The following is a 24592-nucleotide window of genomic DNA, read 5'->3' on the forward strand; positions in this document are numbered from 1 at the left end:
AGACTGCCAGCAGAGCTTGTTCGTATGGAAGCAAATTTCTTACCCTTTTTCTGGTGCTAGTGATACAGAACCCGCCTGCCTATGCAGGAGTCATAAAGAGACACAATTTCGATCCCTGGGTGAGGAAGATTCCCTGAAGAAGGAAATGGCAACCCACTCCAGTATTCTTGCCTGGGAAATCCCATGGACAGAGGAGCCTGGTGGGCTACAGTCCACAGGGTCACAAAGAGTTGGACGTGACTGAAGCAACTTAGCACCAGCACCCTAAGAATAACTTGGTATTTTGCCAAATGCATTCTAAAGCACTGGTTGTAGTATTTATTGAACTTATAGAGTGTAGTGAGTATGAAGTACTAAGGCTTCATTTTCTTTGAATGTAAAATTTTGGCTTAAGGTTAAAACTATTGTCTGCTTGTCTAATAGGAGATAGATATTTTCTTTTCAGGTGAATCATAAATGTAGTGTTTTGCCAAAAATGCCCTTTTAATATGCTAATGGTAAAAGTAAAACTTGTGTTAAGAAAACTGGTAGAGCTTGCATTTCTAATTAAGCCTTTTTTTCCTTTTAGGAAGGCACCAGAGTCGTTCAGCCCATATTTTTGGGGAAAATGATTAGTTATGTTGAAAACTACGATCCCACCAATTCTGCCGCTTTGCACGAAGCCTACGGCTACGCAGCAGGGCTGAGCCCCAGCGTGCTGGTGTGGGCCGTTCTGCACCAATTGTACTTCTATCACATTCAGCGTTTGGGGATGAGGCTGAGAGTAGCCCTGTGCCATATGATCTACTGCAAGGTGAGTGTCACTCGGTTTCACAGTGTATACCTCCCCTGAAGCATCAGGAACATTTAGGGAAAGTTTTCTGTAAACTAAACATTTTGTAACTGGGATCATTTGTACTTTACTGGAGAAGCTTGGTGTTTGCACCAAGTCAAGTTTTTTTTGTTGTTGCTTTTCCAATATATAATAAGTTTTCTACTGAGATTGGATCAGGGCTACTTTTTATGACTTTTAGCCACATAATATCCACTGTTGCATAATATCCACTAAATCTGTAATAAAATCTAATTAAAAATTAAAGTATTAAAGGTATCCCATTGATTTTCAATGTTTTTATGCCTAATTCTCATAGTGGTATTTCTGGAAATTTTGTTGTTGTTGTTCATTCAAAGCTTCAAAGCTGTATTTAAAAGTGAACTTCAGGATTGGATCCATAAAATTAAATCTTGGAGAACAGAATGGATTTGAGAAAGGGAATGATTATATTTTTCAATGGCCCATTTAATTGCATTCAGTACAATTGTGTTAACTAAAGAAAAATATAGTTTCTGGTCTTACGTTTAGATCTTTAATCCATTTTGAGTTTATTTTTGTGTATGGTGTTAGAAAGTGCTCTAATTTCATTTTTTTACAAGTGGTTGACCAGTTTTCCCAGCACCACTTGTTGAAGAAATTGTCTTTAATCCATTGTATGCTCTTGCCTCCTTTGTCAAAGATAAGGTGTCCATAGGTGCGTGGATTTATCTCTGGGCTTTCTATTTTGTTCCATTGATCTATATTTCTGTCTTCGTGCCAGTACCATACTGTCTTGATGACTGTGGCTTTGTAGTAGAGCCTGAAGTCAGGCAGGTTGATTCCTCCAGTTCCATTCTTCTTTCTCAAGATAGCTTTGGCTATTTGAGGTTTTTTGTATTTCCATACAAATTGTGAAATTATTTGTTCTAGCTCTGTGAAGAATACTGTTGGTAGCTTGATAGGGATTGCATTGAATCTATAAATTGCTTTGGGTAGTATACTCATTTTCACTATATTGATGCTTCCAATCCATGAACATGGTATATTTCTCCATCTATTAGTGTCCTCTTTGATTTCTTTCACCAGTATTTTATAGTTTTCTATATATAGGTCTTTTGGAGAAGGAAATGTCAACCCACTCCAGTGTTCTTTCCTGGAGAATCCCATGGACGGAGAAGCCTGGTAGGCTGCAGTCCATGGGGTTGCACAGAGTCGGACACAACTGAAGTGACTTGGCAGCATATATAGGTCTTTAGTTTCTTTAGGTAGATATATTCCTAAGTATTCTATTCTTTTCGTTGCAATGGTGAATGGAATTGTTTCCTTAATTTCTCTTTCTATTTTCTCATTATTAGTGTATAGGAATGCAAGGGATTTCTATCAGCAGATGAATGGATAAGAAAGCTGTGGTACATATACACAATGGAGTATTACTCAGCCATTAAAAAGAATACATTTGAATCAGTTCTAATGAGGTGGATGAAACTGGAGCCTATTATACAGAGTGAAGTACGCCAGAAAGAAAAACACCAATACAGTATACTAATGCATATATATGGAATTTAGAAAGATGGTAGCAATAACCCTGTATACGAGACAGCAAAAGAGACACTGATGTATAGAACAGGCTTATGGACTCTGTGGGAGAGGGAGAGGGTGGGATGATTTGGGAGAATGACATTGAAATATGTATAATATCATGTATGAAACGAGTCACCAGTCCAGGTTCGATGCACGATACTGGATGCTTGGGGCTGGTGCACTGGGATGACCAAGAGGGATGGTATGGGGAGGGAGGAGGGAGGAGGGAGGAGGGAGGAGGGTTCAGGATGGGGAACACATGTATACTTGTGGCAGATTCACTTTGATATATGGCAAAAACCAATACAATATTGTAAAGTTAAATAAAATAAAATTAAAAAATAAAATAAAATAAAAGGTATTAAAAAAGAAAAATATAAATATAACTCAGGCTAAATACAAACTCACTATATGCTATATGCTATAGTTACAATTGTTTTTTGGCATTAAAGACAATAATTGGATATTTTGGATAAAACTTGAAAATATCCATTGTCTTTAGTAATTTGGGGGAGAATTTGTTGCTGTTCTTTCAAGTTATCTTCATAATACTATATTTCCTTTTTCTTTTTAGTATGCATTATAGAAGTTTTAATAAGACCTGATTTGATGTGTTCAGTGATTTTTATATTGAGAAATGCCACACAACTACTTCGTAGCTTACCTTGATCTTAGCTAGTATAAAAGGAATTAGGATTTCAGGTGTCTTTACAAAGAAATTGACACAGATACACCATGTCAACTGCTGAAAGTCTCTGTATAAAGTTGTTTCTCAGTATTGTGTTGCCCTGGGTTATTTGCTTTAAAAAATCCTTATTTAATTGTATTATATACTTGAATTTTTCTGTGAGAGTCGATCTGAAGTGTTCTCAAGTGAAAGTGTGAAAGTGAAAATCGCTCATTTGTGTCCGACTCTTTCCGACCCCATGGACTGTGTAGTTCATGGAATTCTCCAGGCGAGAATACTGGAGTGGGTAGCCTTTCCTTCTCCAGGGGATCTTCCCAACCCAGGGATCGAACCCAGGTCTCCTGCATTGCAGGCATATTCTTTATCAGCTGAGCCAAAAGGGAAGGCCTAAGTGTTCTCAGGAGACACACAAAATGGTAACTACATAAAGTGTGAATATGTTAATTGGTTTTACTACAGAAATCATTTCCCAATGTATATTTTTAACAATAATCATGTTGTCTACCTTAATACATATAATTTTTATTAAAAGATAAAATCCTAATCAAAAGCTAAAACCAAATGATTTAAATAGAAATTATCGCTTCTTTTACCTAGTTGCTACTTATACTGCTTATCTAGAGCTTCTGTTTCTTGGGAATGTTTTTCTTGGCAAAATGTAAAGTGTCTTCTCCTCATCTTTCTTTGACCATACTCTTGTTAATTTCAGCACTGTATGAACCCAGGGCCCCTGGCATCTCACTGTATGTATTTGGCACAAGAGCTGGTTTCCTCCTGGATGACATGGAAATGGCAGTGGTGACTGTACACTCTAGCCAGGGGTCTTCATTGTCCCTCATCATATATTTGTTATTCTCTTGCACCTTTCACTGTTTAAGAGATGAGTACTCAGATTTCTCCACAAGTTAGCTAGATGTTTGTCTTTCTAGATTGTGCTTAGCTCCCATAAGTATGTGTGAAATTTCACCAGAACTGCACTGTGAAAACCTTGTTAGGTGTGAGGTCATGGTTCAGTCAAAGCTCACTCTTTGCTGCACAGGTGAGTCATTGTCCACCTGTTTTTCTTCCTCTTCACACTAACACTTTGGAATGTCACCTTTGGGAAATTTTTGGGCTCTTTTTAGCTGAACTTTGGATGGTCTTGTGGGATGTGTCATAAATAAAATGATTTGTCATTTCTACAAATTTGGTAAAGTTACTTTTGGCTTTTGGTCATTGATTTTAAAATTATTATAAAATATGCACAACATAAAATTTGCAATTTTAACTAAATTGGGGAACATTGTTTCCCAACTAAATTAGTGACATTAGTGACATGAAGAGCTGACTCATTGGAACAGACCCTGATGTTGGGAAAGACTGAAGGCAAAAGAGACAGGGGTGGCAGATGATGAGATGTTTAGATACCTTCACTGACTCAATGGACATGAATTTGAGCAAACTTCAGGAGGCAGTGGAGGACTGAGGAGACTGCTGTGCTGCAGTCCATGGCATTGCAAAGAGTTGGGCATGACTTAGTGACTGAACAACAACAATTTAGTGACATTAGGAACATTTACATTGTTGAGGAAACAACACTGCTCTTCATCTCCAGAATTTCATCTTCGCAAAGTGATCCTCTCCATCCAATAAACACTAATTCTCCAGCCGCCCCAGCCCACCCCTACCAGCCATCACCATTCTACTTCAATATTTGAATTTGACTTGGTGTCCCATGTAAGTGGAATCGTAAAATATTTGTCATTTTGTGTCTCGTTTATGTCATATAGCATAATGTCTTAAGGGTTCACTGATGGTGGAGCAGGTGTCAAATTTAATTCCATTTTACAACTGAATAATATTCCATTATGGGTATATACAGCATTCTCTGTATCCATTCATCTGTTAGTGAACATTTGGGTTGTTTATACCTTTTGCTATTGTGATCATTGCTGCTCTGAACACAAGTGTATCAATATCTGTTCAAGTTCATACACTCAGTTCTTTTGAGTATATTCCCAGAAGTGGAACTGCTGTATTATATGCTAATTTTGTGTTTATGTTTTTGAGGAGCAGCCATACTCTCTTCTATGGCAGCTACGTTGTTTTACATCCCCACTTTATCACTGATTTTCCTGTTTAACCTGAGGACTAAATGAAACAGTTTTATGAGCCATGAGACTGTTTGGATCTGACTGGTGGTCTTTGAAGCAGCTCATGGTGTCTGTTCAGGTTCCTCAGATCTCTAGGGCATTTTTCTTAACAAATAAAGGAATTGTGCAGCAGAGGCTGTGTTTTTTGTAAAGTCAGAAGACTGGCATTAAGAACAGAGGTTCCTCACAGGAACAGTGTTTTGAACATTATACTCACTCATTTCAGAATGAATAAACTAAGCCCAAAGTGTTTAAATGAGGTCTCGCTCAGAATTAATAATCAATTCCAGATTTATAGTCTGTCCAAGTCCTCTAATTTCTTTCTTTAAGGTAGCCTTTCCACTTTCATGCAGTTTGGCTTAAATTTATTTTGGTTTGTTCTTAAGTCTAAATCAACATCCCTTTTTCCTTCAGGCAGGTTCAAGTTCATTGAGAAGCAGGATGGGGGATTTTGCTTCTACCTCCTGCTCCTCCCTTTGTTGTTTTTATGGGCAGGGCTGCCGCCACATTGAGGAGACGAAGGATGAATGTAGGTCCCTAGAGCCCTGCTGTTCGGGGTCACTCTCTTTGTCCTAGCACTGCTCAAAACCCCACAAAAACACACTCCATTTTGCTATGTTGTAAGATTGACTTGGTATCACCTTAGCAATCCAATTCTCTTATCTTTCTCTCACTAGGTACTTCGTCTGAGTAGCTCGGCCATGGGGAAGGCCACCACAGGCCAGATCGTCAACCTGCTGTCCAACGATGTAAATAGGTTTGATCAGGTAAGCTGCTCCTGAGGGATTCTCTTCCATTTCCCATCCTTCTTACTGAATGTAGCTTATTGGGATGCCAGGTGCCAGGGTTTGGTGTCAGCCAGGGTTCTGTTGAGGACCTAAGACAAGGGTTCTTTTTATCCAACTCTCATTTCTTCTGTGTGCAACTTAGATGTAACAATGTGTGTTGTCCTGTGGATGAGAATTTTGTTTTTCTAATAATAGACAGGCAGCAGGATTCTTTCCCAGCTTGGTTAGTGTCCCTAGGGGTCCCCCTGGTGTGGCCCTTCTTGGCACATGGTGTTGGTGTTGCTGGGCTGTCTTCCTCCTCCTCTGATTGATGAAGGCCTGGTGGGCAGGGGTTGTTCTTTCCCTGTTCAGTGCCTGCTGTATAGGGAGCCTGTGAGCAATAATGCCAAGTGGGTGGTCCTTAGCCAGACACAACCTACTCTCTGCCATTCCTTCACACTCTTTTTTCCCGCTCACTTTATGAATAAATCATATTACCCATTGTAGCTGTTGGTCAGATCTGTACTGCACTAGACTGCTTCTCCTTCAAGTATTCATTCATCAAACATGAGGTAAGACTTCTACTCAGTTTCAGGGATAAATTAGGCTTAGTTTTTGTACCCCAAAAGCCACAGCCTGTCAGGGAAGTAAATACTTAAGTAATTACTGGAGAGAGTAGTAGGTACCATAATATAGGCTCTCCTGGGGAGATGGTGGCTGAATTTTGGAGCAAAGAGAGTTTGGGGAAACCCTGAGCTCATCTGTATTGTGGATAAAATTCAGATCTTCCTCCCAGTGCTGCTGGTTGGGTTCTCCGTGGCTGGTCCTGTGCTGCCTCAGAACAGTGTCATTTGGGGTGGATGTGTGGATTTCTGCTTTAGCAGGTTTAAAATCCACTGTGATCATTTCTGTTTTGGATCTTGTATCTTCTTCACAAGCATATTATTTCTATACTGTGTCCTTACTTGTGTTGTTTTTTTATAATATCCTAAGAAGGCTTATCTTTTTCTTTAAGGTAACGATGTTCTTGCACTATCTGTGGGTAGGGCCACTGCAGGCAATTGCAGTGACTGCCCTGCTCTGGATGGAAACAGGAATATCGTGTCTTGCTGGGATGGCAGTTCTCATTTTCCTTCTGCTGTTGCAAAGCTGCTTTGGGATGTGGTTTTCATCACTCCGGTAAGTGAAACACTGGTTTTAAAAATAGGTAACATATATTTTGGAGAAGGCAATGGCAACCCACTCCAGTACTCTTTCCTGGCAAATCCCATGGATGGAGGAGCCTGGTAGGCTGCAGTCCACGGGGTCGCTAGGAGTCGGACACGACTGAGCAACTTCATTTTCACTTTTCACTTTCATGCATTGGAGAAGGAAATGGCAACCCACTCCCAAGTTCTTGCCTGGAGAATCCCAGGGCCGGGCGAGTCTGGTGGGCTGCTGTCTCTAGGGTCGAGCAGAGTCAGACACAACTGAAGCGACTTAGCAGCAGCAGCAGCAGCAACATATATTTGGTGACAACTACAATCTGTTGGATGCTTTTGTTTAAAAAATAAAATGCCTTCTCTGATCTCTTCTTTGTGTGTATTGTAGACCCTTCAGGCTTAGTTTAGCCAGTGGTGGCTCCAGCTTTAAGCTGAAGGATAATCTTGAAGCAGGAAAAGTTATAGGATTTTCCAGACCCTCCCAGCACTGTATCTGAATATGTAGAGTGTCCTTGAGCCCAATGTACCTATATTGAAGTTATTTAAACATTATTAAATAGTAATAATCCTATAGGCTCAAACTTAGCTGTGTGTATTTTTGTTATGCTTGGGTTAGAGTGATTTTTCCGATATGTATATTCATGTCTTATTTTTAATTCAATGTTTCCATTAATTTATGAGTGTCCAAGGACAAAGTCAGTTTTGATTAATTTTCTAAATCAATCTATTTAATCGGAGGCTAATTACTTTACAATATTGTGGTGATTTTTGCCATACATTGACATGAATCAGCCAAGTGTATATATGTGCCCCCCATCCTGAACACCCCTCTCACCTCCCTCCCCATGCCATCCCTCTGGGTTGTCCCAGTGCAGCAGCTTTGTGTGCCCTGTTTCATGCATCAAACTTGAACTGGTCAGATATTTCACATATGGCAATATACATGTTTCAATGCTGTTCTCTCAAATTATCCCACCCTCACCTTCTCCCACAGAGTCAAAAAGTCTGTTCTTTACATCTGTGTCTGTTTTGCTGTGTCGCATATAGGGTCATTGTACTATCTTTCTAAATTCCATATATATGCATTAATAAACTGTATTGATGTTTTTCTTTCTGACTTACTTCACTCTGTATAATAGGCTCCAGTTTCATCCACATCATTAGAACTGATTCAAATGTGTTCTTTTTAATAGCTAAGTGATATTCCATTGTGTATATGTACCACAGCTTTCTTATCCATTCATCTGCTGATGGATATCTAGGTTGCTTCTATGTCCTAGCTATTGTAAACAGTGCTGTGATAAACACTGGGCTACACATGTCTCTTTCAATTCTGGTTTCCTCAGTGTATATGCCCAGCAGTGGGATTGGAGGGTCATATGGCAGTTCTATTTCCAGTTTTTTAAGGAATCTCCATGCTGTTCTCCAGAGTGGTTGTACTAGTTTGCATTCCCACCAACAGTGTAAGAGGGTTCCCTTTTCTCCAGCATTTATTGTTTGTAGACTTTTTGATAGCAGCCATTCTGACCATCATGAGATGGTACCTTGTTGTGGTTTTGATTTGCATTTCTCTGATAATTAGTGATGTTGAGGATCTTTTCATGTGTTAGCCCTCTTTATGTCTTATTTGGAAAAATGTCTGTTTGGTTCTTTGGCCCATTTTTGGATTGGGTCATTTATTTTTTCAGTATTGAGCTGCATGAGCAGGTTGTATATTTTTAAGCTTAATTCTTTGTCAGTTGCTTTGTTTGCTACTATTTCTCCCATTCTGAAGGCTGTCTTTTCACCTTGTTTATAGTTTTCTTCATTGTAAAAGAGCTTTTAAATTTAACTAGTTCCCATTTATTTATTTTTGCTTTTATTTCCATTACTTTGGGAGGTGGGTCACAGACGATCTTTCTGTGATTTATGTCAGAGTGTTTTGCCTATGTTTTCCTCTAGGAGTTTTATAGTTTCTGGTCTTACATTTAGATCTTTCCTCCATTTTGAGTTTATTTTTGTGTATGGTATTAGAAAGTGTTCTAATTTCATTCTTTTACAGGCAGTTGACCAGTTTCCCCAGCAAAACTTGTTAAGGAGATTGTCTTTTCTCCATTGCATATTTTTGCCTCCTTTGTCAAAGATAAGGTATCCATAGATAGGTGTGTGGATTTATCTCTGGACTTTCTGTTTTGTTCCATTGATCTATATTTCTGTCTTTGTGCCAGTACCATACTGTCTTGATGACTGTAGCTTTGTAGTAGAGCCTGAAGTCAGGCAGGTTGATTCCTCCAGTTCCATTCTTCTTTCTCAAGATTGCTTTGGGTAGTCGAGGTTTGTTATATTTCCATACAAATTGTGAAATTATTTGTTCTAGTTCTCTGAAAAATACTGATGGTAGCTTGATAGGGATTGCATTGAATCTATAGATTGCTTTGGTTAGTATACTCATTTTCACTATATTGAGTCTTCCAATCCATGAACATGGTATATTTCTCCTTCTATTTATGTCATCTTTGATTTCTTTCATCAGTGTTTTATAGTTTTCTATATACAGGTCCTTTGTTTCTTTATGTAGATTTATTTCTAAGTATTTTATTCTTTTCATTACAGTGGTGAATGAAATTGTTTTCTTAATTTCTCTTTCTGTTTTCTCATTTTTAGTGTATAGGAATGCAAGTGATTTCTGTGTATTAATTTTATATCCTGCAACTTTACTATAATCATTGATTAACTCTTGTAATTTTCTGGTGGTGTCCTTAGGGTTTTCTATGTAGAGGATCATGTCATCTGCAACAGTGAGAGTTTTACTTCTTTTCCAATCTGGATTCCTTGTATTTCTTTTTCTTTTCTGATTGCTGTGGCCCAAACTTCCAAAACTATATTGAATAGTAGTGGTGAGAGTGGGCACCCTTGTCTTGTTCCTGACTTTAGGGGAAATGCTTTCAATTTTTCACCATTGAGGATAATGTTTGCTGTGGGTTTATCATATATGGCTTTTATTATGTTGAGATATATTCCTTCTATGCCTGCTTTCCAAAGGTTTTTTTTTTTTTTTTTTTTTATCATAAATGGATGTTGAATTTTGTCAAAGGCTTTCTGTACATCTATTGAGATAATCATATGGTTTTTATCTTTCAATTTGTTAATGTGGTGTATCACATTGATTGATCTGCAAATATCAATGAATCCTTGCATCCCTGGGATAAAGCCCACTTTGTCATGATGTATGATCTTTTTAATATGTTGTTGGATTCTCTTTGCTAGAATTTTGAAAATTTTTACATCTATGTTCATCAGTGATATTGGTCTGTAGTTTTCTTTTTTTGTGGCATCTTTGTCTGGTTTTGGTATTAGGGTGATGGTGGCCTCATAGAATGAGTTTGGGAGTTTCCCTTCCTCTGCAATTTCCTGGAAGAGTTTGAGTAGGATAGGTGTTAGCTCTTTAAATTTTTGGTAGAATTCACCTGTGAAGCCATCAGGTCCTGGGCTTTTGTTTGTTGGAAGATTTTTGATTACAGTTCTGATTTTCATGTTTGTGATTGGTCTGTTAAGATTTTCTATTTCTTCCTTGTTCAGTTTTGGAAGGTTGTACTTTCCTAAGAATTCATCCATTTCTTCCAAGTTGGCCATTTTATTCACATATATTTGCTGATACTAGTCTCTTATGATCTTTTGTATTTATGTGTTGTCTGTTGTGATTTCTCCATTTTCATTTCTAATTTTGTTGACTTGATTCATCTCCATTTTTTCCCTTGATGAGTCTGGCTAATGATTTGCCTATTTTATTTACCTTCTCAAGGAACCATCTTTTTCAGTTCTGTTGATTTTTGCTGTAGTCTCCTTTGTTTCTTTTTCATTAATTTCCGCTCTAATTTTTATGATTTCTTTCCTTCAACTAACCTGAGGTTCTTCATTTGTTTTTTTTCCTAGTTGGTTTAGGTGTAAAGATAGGTTATTTATTTGATTTTTCTCTTGTTTCTTGATTTTTCTCTTGTATTGCTATGAACATTTGTCTTAGCCCTGCTTTTACTGAATCCCATAGGTTTTGGGTTGTTGGGTTTTCATTTTCATTTGTTTCTATGCATATTTTGATTTCCTTTTTGATTTTTTCCATTATTTGCTGGTTATTCAGAAGCGTGTTGTTTAGCCTCCATATGTTTGTATTTTTAATAGTTTTTTTCCTCTAGTTGACATCTAATCTTACCACATTGTGATCCAAAAAGATCCTTGAAATGATTCCTTTTTTTTTTTTTTTGAATTTACTAAGGCTAGATTTATGGTCCAGGATGTGGTCTATCCTGGTGAATATTCCATGTGTACTTGAGAAAAAGGTGAAATCCATTGTTTTGGGTGAAATGTCCTATAAATATCAATTAGGTTTAACTGGTCCATTGTATCATTTGAAGTTTGCGTTTCCTTGCTAATTTTCTGTTTGGTTGATCTATCCATAGATGTGAGTGGGGTACTAAATTTTCCCACTATTATTGTGTTACTGTTAGTTTCCCCTTTCAAACTTGTTAGCATTTGCCTTGTGTATTGAGGTGCTCCAATGTTGGGTGTATGAAAGTGAAAGTGAAAGTCGCTCAGACGTGTCTGACTCTTTGCAACCCCATAGACTTTATAGTCTATGGAATTCTCTAGGCCAGATTACTGGAGTGGATAACCTTTCCCTTCTCCAGGAGATCTTCCCATCCCAGGGATTGAACCCAGGTCTTCCATGTTGCAGGCAGATTCTTTACCAGCTGAGCCACAAGAGAAGCCCAAGAATACTGGAGTGGGTCTCCTGTCCCTTCTCCAGTGGATCTTCCCAACCCAGGAATTGAACCGGGGTCTCCCATATTGCAGTTGGATTCTTTACCAGCTGAACCACAAGGGAAGGCCAAGAATACTGGAGTGGGTAGCCTATCCCTTCTCTAGAGGATCTTCCTGCTTCAGGAATCAAATCAGGGTTTCCTCCATTGCAGGCAGATTCTTTACAAACTGAGCTATGAGGGAAGCCCTTGTTCGGTGCATATATATTTATAATTGTTGTATCTTCTTGGATTGGTCCTTTGATCATTATGTAGTGTCCTTCTTTGTCTCTTTTCACAGCCTTTCTTTCAAAGTCTATTTTATCTGATATGAGTATTGCTACTTCTGCTTTCTTTTGGTCTCCATTTGCATGAAATACCTTTTCCAGCCCTTTACTTTCAGTCTGTATGTGTCCCTTGGTTTGAGGTGGGTCTCTTGCAGACAGCATATATAGGGGTTTGTTTTGAATTCTTTCAGCCAGTCTTTGTCTTTTTATTGGGACATTCAACCCATTTACATTTAAGGTAATTATTGATAATTGTGATCCTGTTGCCATTTATTTTGTTATTTTGGGTTTGAGTTTATAAACCTTTTCTGTGTTTCCTGTCTGGAGAAGATCCTTTAGCATTTGTTGAAGATCTGGTTTGGTGGTGCTGAATTCTCTCAGCTTTTGCTTGTCTGTAAAGCTTTTGATTTCTCCTTCATATTTGAATAAGATGCTTGCTGGGTATAGTAATCTGGGTTGTAGGTTTTTTCTCTTTCATCACTTTAAGCATGTCCTGCCATTCCTTTCTGGCCTGAAGAGTTTCTATTGAAAGGTCAGCTGTTACCCTTATGGGGATCTCCTTGTGGATTATTTGTTGCTTTTCCCTTGCTGCTTTAAATATTTTCTCTTTGTGTTTGATCTTTGTTAGTTTGATTAATATGTGTCTTGGGGTGTTTCACCTTGGGTTTATCCTGTTTGGCACTCTCTGGGTTTCTTGGACTTTGGTGGCTATTTCCTTCTCCACTTTAGGGAAGTTTTCAACTATTGTCTCCTCAAATTTTCTCATGCCCTTTCTTTTCATCTTCTTCTTCTGGGATTCCTATGATTTGAATGTTGGGACATTTTACATTGTCCCAGAGGTCTCTGAGGTTGTCCTCAGTTCTTTTAATTCTTTTTTCTTTTTTCCTCTCTGCTTCATTTATTTTCACCATTCTATCTTCCATCTCACTTATCCTATCTTCTGCCTCAATTATTCTACTGTTGGTTTCCTCCAGAGGGCTTTTGATCTCAGTTATTGCATTATTCATTATTGATTGACTCTTCTTTGTCTCTTCTAGGTCCTTGTTAAACATTTCTTGCATCTTCTCAATCCTTGTCTCTATCTATTTATCTGTAATTCCATTTTGTTTTCAAGATTTTGGATCATCTTTACTATAATTATTCTGAATTCTTTTTCAGGTAGACTCCCTATCTCCTCCTCTTTTGTTTGATTTTGTGGGCATTTATCACGTTGCTTTACCTGCTGAATATTTCTCTGCCTTTTCATTTTGTTTAGATTGCTGGGTTTGGGGTGCCCTTTCTGTTTACTGGCAGTTCATGGTTCCTCTGTATTGTGGCACCTTCTCCCTGTGGGTGGAGTTGGACTAGTGGTTTATCAAGGTTTCCTGGTTAGGGGAACTTGTGTCTATGTTCTGGTGGGTGGAAATGGATCTCTTCTCTCTGAAGTACCATGAAGTGTCTGGTAGTGAGTTTTGGGGTATCTATGGGTTTGGCATGGTTTTGAGCAGCCTGTCTTTTAATGCTCAGGGCTGTGTTCCTGCTTTACTGGAGAATTAGCATGGTATAGCTTGCTCTGGAACTTGTTAACTCTTGGGTGGAGCTGGTTTAAGTGTAGGAATGTATCCTTTTGGGTGAGCTCTTGTCTATTAATATTCCATGGATCAGGAGTTCCCTGATGTTCTCAAGTTTTGAAGTTAAACCTTCTCCCTCTGGCTTTCAGTCTTGTTCTTACAGTAGCCTCAAGACTTCTCCATCCATATAACACAGATGATAAAACATCTAGGTTAGTGGTGAAACAATTCTCCACAGTGAGGGACACCCAGAGAGGTTCACAGACTTACATGGAGAAGAGGGAGAAGGGAGATAGAGGTGACCAGGGGACTCAAAAAGGGAGAGAGCAATCTAGCCAGTAATCAATTCCCTAAGTGTTCTCCACAGCTCAGAACACCCAGAGGCATTCACAGAGTTAAGTAGAGAAGAGAAAGGGGAGGGAGGAGATATAGGTGATCTGGGGGAGAAAAAGGGAGACAGCAATAAAGCCAGCCAGCAATTTCACACACCTAAGTGAAAATGGGTACTGAAGATTATATTCCTAAAGGTACAAAATTGAAAACAAATACCAAAAAGAAAAGATTAAAAATCTAGAGTGGAGGTTAGATGCTCAGAAATACAATATTAAAATTATAAAACAAAATCAATCACAAAATTATGAAAAATGTATATGTGAAGTTGCTTTAAAAATGGGGTCTTTTTTGCAAGATAATAGGTTATAAAAATGAAAAAGGAGTAATAAGGAACTTAAATTAAAAAATTAAAAAGTGATAATAGTAAAAATATATCTAAGAATTTCTCTGAAGCTTTTGTGGGCAGTGTGGGGTCAGTTCAGTTTCAGATAGTTCCTTGTTCCAGCTTGTACTTCTTCTCAAGGTCTATCAGCTCCCTCCAATGCTTAGTCAATGTTAACTACATGGTTTTAATCTGTTGCATCTGTCACTTCCAGAGCGGTTCCCTCTTTGCTAATTTTGGCTTCCTCTGTTTGCAAGTCTCTTCAGTGTCTAATTTCCATTCTGACACAAGGGGGCAAAGGTGGTCACTTATTTAGGCTCACTTGTTCAGTTGTGTTGTGGGGAGGGAGGGACAATGCAAACAGATTTCTCTGGCATGTGTGGGGAATGTTCACAGTGTAAGGACCACACTGGGTTTGCCAAAGCTCAAGGTGACATGTGCTTCCTGGGTCTACACTGCTCAGGCTCCAGGGTGCTCTGCAGGGGTACTGTCCAAAGTGGGTCTTCCTTTTCGGGAACTTCCCAGGTCTAAGCTGCTCAGGTTCTTGGGTGCTCCACAAGGGCACAGAGTCGGTTGGGTGTGCATTTTGTGCCCTTCCCAGGTCCAAGCAGCTCAGGTGACCAGGTGCTTGGCGAGTGCACTGTCCCAGGTGGTCTGTGTGTCTTAATCACCTCCCTGGTTCTGGCCGGTTGGTGCCCCGGTGCGCCGCAGGAGCACCATCTCAGGTGTGCCATGTGGGAGGTGTGTCTCCTCTGGAGAGCTGATCTCAGGCTGTGACACTCCTGGCAGATGTCAACCATCCAGGATACCAGGAGAACGTGGTTAGCAACTGGGAGCCTGCTCGCAGTTTGGTGGAGGATGCCGGTCCCTGGGGCGGAGATTGCAGCAGCCCCTTGCCCTGCAGCTCTGGCTGCACACCTGCCTCTCTGCCTCTGGGGAGTGGGGGAGGGCTGGGGGGTGGCTAGCTCTTCTTTGGTGTTAGCTCAATCCTTTGTTCTGTGTGCAGGCCAGGCTGTGCGTTAGAGCCTTTTGCGGGAAAGTTCTCTCTTTTTTGTTCTCTCTGGCAATCCCACAGTTTGGGTTTCTATCTCATGTTAACTCCCTCAGATTGTCCTCAGGGCATTGAGGCCCAGTCCTTATCCTAAGCACTGATTATGCAGCCTGTGCCTCCCTGTCCAGTCCACACTTGTTGGTAGTGGATGCGAGTGTCTGGGCTACTTCTCCACAGGCAGCTGTGGTTAGGTGCATATTGTGTGTGTGTGTGTGTGTGTGTGTGTGTGTGTGTGTTTCCTTCTGGTTATGTTGCCCTCTGAGATTCCAAAACACCCCACAGACCTGCCTGTGAAAGGATTTCCTACTGTGTGGAAACTTCTCCTCCTGCACAACTCCCTCCCCAGGACAGGTCTTTGTCCCTAACTCTTTTTGTCTCTCTTTTTGGCTTTTATATTTTGTCCTCCCTCTTTTCAAAGAGAATAGTCTACCTTTCTGGGTGCCTGGTTTCCTCCGCCAGCGTTTAGAAGTTGTTTTGTGGAAGTTGCTTGGCATGCAAATGATCTTTTGATGAATTTGTGGGTGGAAAGTTGTCTCCGAATCCTTTTCCTCTGTCATCTTAGGACTGTCGCTGGTCTTGATTAATTATGTCTTTATTTTTCTTTAATTAATATATTTATTTTACTTTACAATATTGTATTGGTTTTTCCATACATTGACTTGAATCCACCATGAGTGTACATATGTTCCTTTGAACCCCTCTCCCACTTCCCTCCCCATCCCGTCCTTCAGGGTCATCCCAGTGCACCAGCCCCGAGTACCCTGTATCATGCATTGAACCTGGACTGGCGATTTGTTTCACACATGATAATTTACATGTTTCAATGCCATTCTCCCATATCATCCCACCCTCTCCCTCTCCCACAAAATCCAAAAGACTGTTATACACATCTGTGTCTCTCTTGCTGTCTCACATACAGGGTTATCATTACGTTCTTTCTAAATTCCATATATATACGTTAATATACTGTATTGGTGTTTTTCTTTCTGGCTTACTTCACTCTGTATAATGGGCTCCAGTTTCATCCACCTCATTAGAACTGATTCAAGTGTATTCTTCTTAATGGCTGAGTAATATTCCATTGTGTATCTGTGTACACAGCTTTCTTATCCATTCATCTGCTGATGGACATCTAGGTTGGTTCCATGTCCTGGCTATTATAAACAGTGCTGTGATGAACATTGGGGTACACATGTCTCTTTCAATTCTGGTTTCCTCGGTGTGTATGTCCAGCAGTGGGATTGCTGGGTCATATGGCAGTTCTATTTCCAGTTTTTAAAGGAATCTCCACACTGTTCTCCATAGTGGCTGTACTAGTTTGCATTCCCACCAACAGTGTAAGAGGGTTCCCTTTTCTCCACACCCTCTCCAGCATTTATTGCTTGTAGACTTTTGGATCGCAGCCATTCTGACTGGCATGAAATCCTACCTCATTGTGGTTTTGATTTACATTTCTCTGATAATGAGTGATGTTGAGCATCTTTTCATCTGTTAGCCATCTGTATGTCTTCTTTGGAGAAATGTCTGTTTAGTTCTTTGGCCCACTTTTTGATTGGGTCTTCTATTTTTCTGGAATTGAGCTGCAGGAGTTACTTGTATATTTTTGAGATTAATTCTTTAATTGCTTCGTTTTCTATTATTTTCTCCCATTCTGAAGGCTGTCTTTTCACCTTGCTTATAGTTTCCTTTGTTGTGCAGAAGCTTTTAAGTTTAATTAGGTCCCATTTGTTTATTTTTGCTTTTATTTCCAATATTCTGGGAGGTGAGTCATAGAGGATCCTGCTGTGGTTTATGTCAGAGAGTGGTTTTTTTATTATTATTTTTATTATTATTACTTTTTTAAAAATTTTACAATATTGTATTGGTTTTGCCATATATCAACATAAATCTGCCTATGTTTTTCTCTAGGAGTTTAATAGTTTCTGGTCTTACATTTAGATCTTTCTTCCATTTTGAGTTTATTTTTGTGTATGGTGTTAGAAAGTGTTCTAGTTTCATTCTTTTACAAGTAGTTGACCAGTTTTCCAAGCACCACTTGTTAAAGAGATTGTCTTTTCTCCATTGTATATACTTGCCTCCTTTGTCAAAGATAAGTGTCCATAGGTGCGTGGATTTATCTCTGGGCTTTCTATTTTGTTCCATTGATCTATATTTCTGTCTTTGTGCCAGTACCATACTGTCTTGATGACTGTGGCTTTGTAGTAGAGCCTGAAGTCAGGCAGGTTGATTCCTCCAGTTCTTTTCTTCTTTCTCAAGATTGCTTTGCCTATTCGAGGCTTTTTGTATTTCCATACAAATTGTGAAATTATTTGTTCTAGTTCTCTGAAAAATACCATTGGTAGCTTGATAGGGATTGCATTGAATCTAGGTTGTTTTGGGTAGTATACTCAGTTTCAATATATTGATTTTTCTGATCCATGAACACAGTATATTTCTCCATGTATTAGTGTCCTCTTTGATTTCCTTTACCAGTGTTTTATAGTTTTCTATATATAGGTCTTTTGTTTCTTTAGGTAGATATATTCCTAAGTATTTTATTCTTTTCGTTGCAATGGTGAATGGAATTGTTTCCTTAATTTCTCTTTCTGTTTTCTCATTGTTAGTATGTAGGAATGCAAGGGATTTCTGTGTGTTAATTTTATATCCTTCAACTTTACTATATTCATTGATTAGCTCTAGTAATTTTCTGTGGAGTCTTTAGGGTTTTCTCTGTAGAGGATCATGTCATCTGCAAACAGTGAGAGTTTTACTTCTTCTTTTCCAGTCTGAATTCCTTTTATTTATTTTTCTGCTCTGATTGCTGTGGCTAAAACTTCCAAAACTATGTTGAATAGTAGTGGTGAAAGTGCGCACCCTTGTCTTGTTCCTGACTTCAGGGGAAATGCTTTCAATTTTTCACCATTGAGGGTAATGTTTGCTGCGGGTTTGTCATATATAGTTTTTATTATGTTGAGGTATGTTCCTTCTATTCCTGCTTTCTGGAGGGTTTTTATCTTAAATGGATGCTGAATTTTGCCAAATTATGTCTTTATTAGGACTTCTCTGGTGGCTTAGATGGTAAAGCATCTGCCTACAATGCGAGAGACCCAGGTTCGATCCCTGGGTCAGGAAGATCCTCTGGAGAAGGAAATGGCAACTGACTCCAGTAGTTTCGCCTCAAAAATCCCATGGACAGAGGAGTGTGATAGGCTACAGTCCATGGGGTGGAAAAGAGTTGGACATGACTGAGCGACTTCACTTTCACTTTCATAAAGTCCCACAGTCTCAGCAGCATATGTGATAGAAAAGTAACTGGTGATGAAGGGCCTAATGGTGATGAGTGAGAGCTGAGGAAGGTTCCAGAGGGTTGGAAGTGGGTCATTGTCCAGACTGTCAGGTGGTGAAGGCGTGTTGTTTGAAGCTAGGTGAGTTCTTTTGTGTCTGTGTGTACCTTTATGTGAGGTATTTTTCTTTACTTGAAATTCCCTTTCCTCTATTTGCTGTGGATAGATGTTCCTTATCCTTTGAGGCCCTGTTCCAGTGCTACAAGGTCTCTGAAGTTTTTCTTGTTCTCCTTTCCTGATGTTATTAGCAGCCTCATCTTTTCTGTTCCCCAGAATTTTACTCCTATTTTATTACAGCACAGACACTGTTTTCCTGTTAGATTCCTTTCTGCCTTTCCTGTTCAACCTCCATCTTCTTGGGCAGATGGTTTGTATCTGACTCACTTCAGGTCTTCCTTGGCTGTTACTGCAAGTTCTCTGAGTTAGTCTTTGAATTAGGCTGAGTTGTTGACTTCCTAGAAGTCTTTTTCTCCATTTGTACTTTGAGTAGTACCTTCTTGTGATGTCAGCACAGAAGAGCTATAGAGAATCATTTGATCTCTGGTCCCTCCCTGTGCCCCCTGCTGCTGCTGCCACAGAAGGTTAGTACATGATCACTATGGCTCATCTCTCATGTCTTTCCCCTTAGGAGTAAGACTGCAGCTCTCACAGATGACAGGATCAGGACCATGAGTGAATTTATAAGTGGCATCAAATCAGTAAAAATGAATGCTTGGGAAAAGTCACTTATAGACCTTATTACCAGATTGAGAAGGTAAGTTTTTGTATATGTCACACCATATTTTTGTACTCCCCTCCACATTTTTAACTGAATTTACTTATTATTTTTGGAGGATAATTACTTTATAATGTTGTGGTGGTCTCTGCTATACGTCAAGGTGAATCAGCCATAATTGTGTGTGTGTATGTATGTGTGTGTGTATGTGTATGTATATATATATATATGTATGTATGTATGTATATGTATGTATATATATATATATATATATATATATATATATATATATATCTCCCCATCTTCCTGAATCTCCGCCTTCCACCCCCCCATTCCACCTCTCTAGGTCATCACAAAGCACCAGGCTAGCCTCCCTGTGTTAAATAGCAGCTTCCTACTAGTTATCTATTTTACACATGACAGCATATACATGCCAATGCTACTTTCTCAATTTGTTCTACCTTCTCCCTCCCACTTTGTGTCTCTGAAATTCTTCTCTGCATCTGTGTCTCCATTTATTCTCTGTAAATAGGTTCATCAGTTCTATTTTTCTAGATTCCATATATATGCATTAATATTTGCTTTTCTCCTTCTGACTTACCTCACTCTGTATAACAGGTTCTAGGTTCACCTACGTTACTACAATTGACTTTTCTGAATTAATTTTGAAGTCTTACCAAGTTTTTCACATTACAATGAACTTAAATACTATGCACTCCACCCCCAACATGTGGCAGAAAGTTTAAGTAGAACGGGAAGACATCATTTTAACCTGCTCTTTCACTTACTGTCTTCTTAAAGGAAAATTTTGTATAATGCTTCTTCAGTACAGTTCAGTCACTCAGTTGTGTTCGACTCTTTGCGACCCCATGAATTGTAGCACGCTGGGCCTCTCTGTCCATCACCAAATCCCGGAGTTTACCCAAACTCATGTCCATCGAGCTGGTGATGTCATCCAGCCATCTTATCCTCAGTCATCCCCTTCTTCTCCTGCCCCCAATCCCTCCCAGCATCAGAGTTTTTTTCCAATGAGTCAACTCTTCGCATGAGGTGGCCAAAGTATTGGAGTTTCAGCTTTAGCATCAGTCCTTCCAATGAACACCCAGGACTGATCTCCTTAAGGACAGACTGGTTGGATCTCCTTGCAGTCCAAGGGACTCTCAAGAGTCTTCTCCAACACCACAGTTCAAAAGCATCAATTCTTTGGTGCTCAGCTTTCTTCATAGTACAACTCTCACATCCATACATGATCACTGGAAAAAACATAGCCTTGGCTAGATGGACCTTTGTTGGCAAAGTAATGTCTCTGCTTTTCAATATGCTATCTAGGTTGGTCATAACTTTCCTTCCAAGAAGTAAGTATCTTTTAATTTCATGGCTGCAATCACCATCTGCGGTGATTTTGGAGCCCCCCAAAATAAAGTCTGACACTGTTTCCACTGTTTCCCCATCTACTTCCCATGAAGTGATGGGACCAGATGCCATGATGTTAATTTTCTGAGTGTTGAGCTTAAAGCCAACCTTTTCACTCTCCTCTTTCACTTTCATCAAGAGGTTCTTTAGCTCCTCTTCACTTTCTGCCATAAGAGTGGTGTCATCTGCATATCTGAGGTTATTGATATTTCTCTCAGCAATCTTGATTCCAGCTTGTGTTTCTTCCAGTCCAGGGTTTCTCATGATGTACTCTGCATAGAAGTTAAATAAGCAGGGTGACAATATACAGCCTTGAAGTACTCCTCCTATTTGGAACCAGTCTGTTGTTCCATGTCCAGTTCTAACTGTTGCTTCCTGACCTACATATAGGTTTCTCAAGAGGCAGGTCAGGTGGTCTGGTATTCCCATCTGTTTCAGAATTTTCCACAGTTTATTGTGATCCACACAGTCAAAGGCTGTGGCATAGACAATAAGCAGAAATAGATGTTTTTCTGGAACTTTCTTCCTTCTTTGATGATCCAGCCGATGTTGGCAATTTGATCTCTGGTTCCTCTGCCTTTTCTAAAGCCATCTTGAACATCTGGAAGTTCATGGTTCACGTATTGCTGAAGACTGGCTTGGAGAATTTTGAGCATTACTTTACTAGTGTGTGAGATGAGTGCAATTGTGTGGTAATTTGAGCATTCTTTGGCATTGCCCTTCTTTGGGATTGAAATGAAAAGTGACCTCTTCCAGTTCTGTGGCCAGTCCTGAGTATTCCAAATTTGCTGGCATATTGAGTGCAGCACTTTCACAGCATCATCTTTCAGGATTTGAAATAGCTCAACTCGAATTCCATCACCTCCACTAGCCTTGTTTGTAGTCACGCTTCCTAAGGCCCACTTGACTTCATGTTCCAGGATGTGTGGCTCTAGGTGAGTGATCACACCATCATGATTATCTTGATTGTGAAGGTCATTTTTGTACAGTTCTTCTGTGTATTCTTGCCACCTCTTCTTAATATCTTCTGCTTCTGTTAGGTCCATACCATTTCTGTCCTTTATCGAGCCCAGCTTTGCATGAAATGTTCCCTTGGTATCTCTAATTTTCTGAAGAGATCTCTAGTCTTTCCCGTTCTATTGTTTTCCTCTTTTTCTTTGCATTGATCACTGAGGAAGGCTTTCTTATCTCTCCTTGCTATTCTTTGGAACTCTGCATTCAGATGCTTATATCTTTCCTTTTCTCCTTTGCTTATGCTTCTTATACAGAAATGAATTTCCAAGTATTTCTTAGTACCACAAACACCCAAAAGCAGTAATTTCAAGGTGTTAGTAGTTTTTCCTGTCTTTTATGTTTATTTTTACCTAATGATACACCTTAGCTTTTTCATTGTCTGTAAAGGTCTTTCACATATGGAAATCAATTACAAAAGAACTCCACAAGGTAAGTTTTGTTTTCATCTCCAATATAGAAACATGATCAGAGACATGGTGGTTAAATGTTTCAGATAGAAGAGTATCTAATTGCTGGAAATCAGTCTTTAGCTGAAAGGTCCAAAGCCTTTGCTTCTGATGATGATAGCAAGTGTATTTTCTGTCCGCCCATGACATCTGTCCTATATTGGAGTTTGTGTGTGAGGCAGTTTCCTCTCTCCACCCCAGCTAACGTCCTCTGCTTTGTACAACTTCAGGATCCTGGGCAGAACCTGTTTTTCTGTTTCTTCTCTTGAAGCAGGTGGCTTTTGCCTATTGTCAATGCAGGGTACAGGATGGGCTTGTTGTCGTTATTTAGTCTCTAAATTGTGTTCGTCTCTTTATGACCCCATGTAGTATAGCCTGCCAGGCCCCTCTGTCCATGGGATTTTCCAGGCAAGAGTACTGGAGTGGGCTGCCATTTCCTTCTCTACAGAAGATGCTAATATTTGAGACAATGACATTCAAACTAAAACTATAGTTTGATGTAGGACAAATAGTGAGATTGTAGAGATTGGATGTAACTATATCAGGCAAAACTTTATGAATCATTATTATTCATTCCAAACAGAGACATGAAAACACTATATTGTTTTCTTTGTAGAGTACTTTTCTACATTCTCTTGTCTATGGTATTTTTCTACATCTTTCATTTAAATATCTGATGAGTGTTTTACTCCAGTACAGGGTACTTAGAATTCTCTGGTATCTCCCTGTCACTTCTTACTTTGCACCTTTGTGGGGGCCCTCCCTCTGATGGGAATACACTCTCATCTTCCTTATTCTCTGGCCTCTGCCAACCCTGACTTCAGCTTATCTTCTTAAGATCCACATTCATGCAACTTGCTCTCACTCCACTGCTCCATGTTACACAACTCTGCTCTGGGCTCCTGTGGGGGCTGTATGGCTGCCTCTGTCTAATGTCTTGGTGTGTCACAGTCTTGGGGTGTCTTATTCTGTTCCTCCACAAGTTCATGAGCTCCTGGAGGTGATGGGCTGTGTCTTTCTGTCATCAGTGAGGAGCCTGGCACAGGACTTGTGGTTTTGAATGCATGTTGAATGAATGTTCAAACTCAGTCTCATTGGTCCAAAATGTTTATAAAAGTGTGACTCTAAGTCTTCTTTTAGTTGTAAGAGTGAAGTGGTGCTGCAGAGTGTGGTCCTGGTTTGGGGGCAGACCTCCGGGTGTGCACTGTGTAGTGTTTCCACGATGTGAGGCATAGTTTATCTGTGCCCACTCCCTTGAAAGGGACCACTCACACAGGGCACTTGAATTCATGCCTTGGATGTTGATGATTGTTTTAAAAATCTACTTTCTACTCTCTCTCCAGGAAGGAAATTTCCAAGATTCTGCAAAGTTCCTATCTTAGAGGAATGAATTTGGCATCATTTTTTGCTGTAACCAAAATCATGATTTTTGTCACCTTCATCACCAATGTGGCTCTCAAAAAGGTGATTACAGCCAGCCAAGTGTTTGTGGTGGTGACGCTGTATGAGGCTCTGCGGTTTACGAGCACCCTCTACTTCCCCATGGCCATCGAGAAGGTGTCAGAGGCCATCATCAGTATCCGAAGAATCAAGGTTTGGGAACAAATAACTTTTTAAGTTGTAGGTGTATTTTACATAAAATGCCTTCTTTTATTTGGTGTGACTGTGTGCCAGTTAGATGAGGTTTAGCTTTCTGTGCCAAAGCTGGTAGTCATTCCAAAACTCTCTTATGTACCCCCCTCTCTTCTTTGATAGAGTATATTATAAATATCATAAGTTCCCTGCTCATTTATTGGCAGCAGTAGCACAACACAGGACTCTCTAATACAAGTGATGATGTCAGGGTGATTAATATGTCTAAAAACAAGAGAAGTGAACAGGTTGCCTCTCTTGTGCTAACTCAAATGACTAGATAGGGACTGTACACCGTCCTGGTGTGAACAGGATTCCTCTCTGGGCTGGGAAGGAAAAATCTTGCTGAGAGCTCCTTGTTCCTTGGACAGGAAGATTTACTTAGTTCTCTGTTGGAAACGGGTTCTTTCCTGCATAGGTGGTTTGCTTGTTAATTTCTGAGCTTGCCTTTTGGATCTGCCTTTTCCTCTCTGCCTCTTTTCACTGCTTAATTCTGTCTCTAGCAGGACTC

At 39.6% G+C, this 24592-nt stretch overlaps 1 protein-coding gene across 1 annotated transcript; it reads left to right on the forward strand.

Annotated features, from left to right (window-relative positions):
• Positions 1 to 567: 567 nt before the first annotated feature.
• Positions 568 to 24042, forward strand: LOC113888459 (multidrug resistance-associated protein 4-like; the record flags this gene model as incomplete). The annotated part of the gene is made up of 5 exons (XM_027535581.1): positions 568 to 793; positions 5872 to 5961; positions 6977 to 7140; positions 19490 to 19615; positions 23793 to 24042. Coding segments are annotated over exons 1-5 (816 nt in total), but the record flags the coding sequence as incomplete, so codon positions are not given.
• Between the last annotated feature and the right edge of the window lie 550 nt (positions 24043 to 24592).

The sequence above is a fragment of the Bos indicus x Bos taurus genome, unplaced genomic scaffold (assembly GCF_003369695.1).
Source record: "Bos indicus x Bos taurus breed Angus x Brahman F1 hybrid unplaced genomic scaffold, Bos_hybrid_MaternalHap_v2.0 SuperScaffold_100147, whole genome shotgun sequence".
NCBI lineage: Eukaryota > Metazoa > Chordata > Mammalia > Artiodactyla > Bovidae > Bos > Bos indicus x Bos taurus.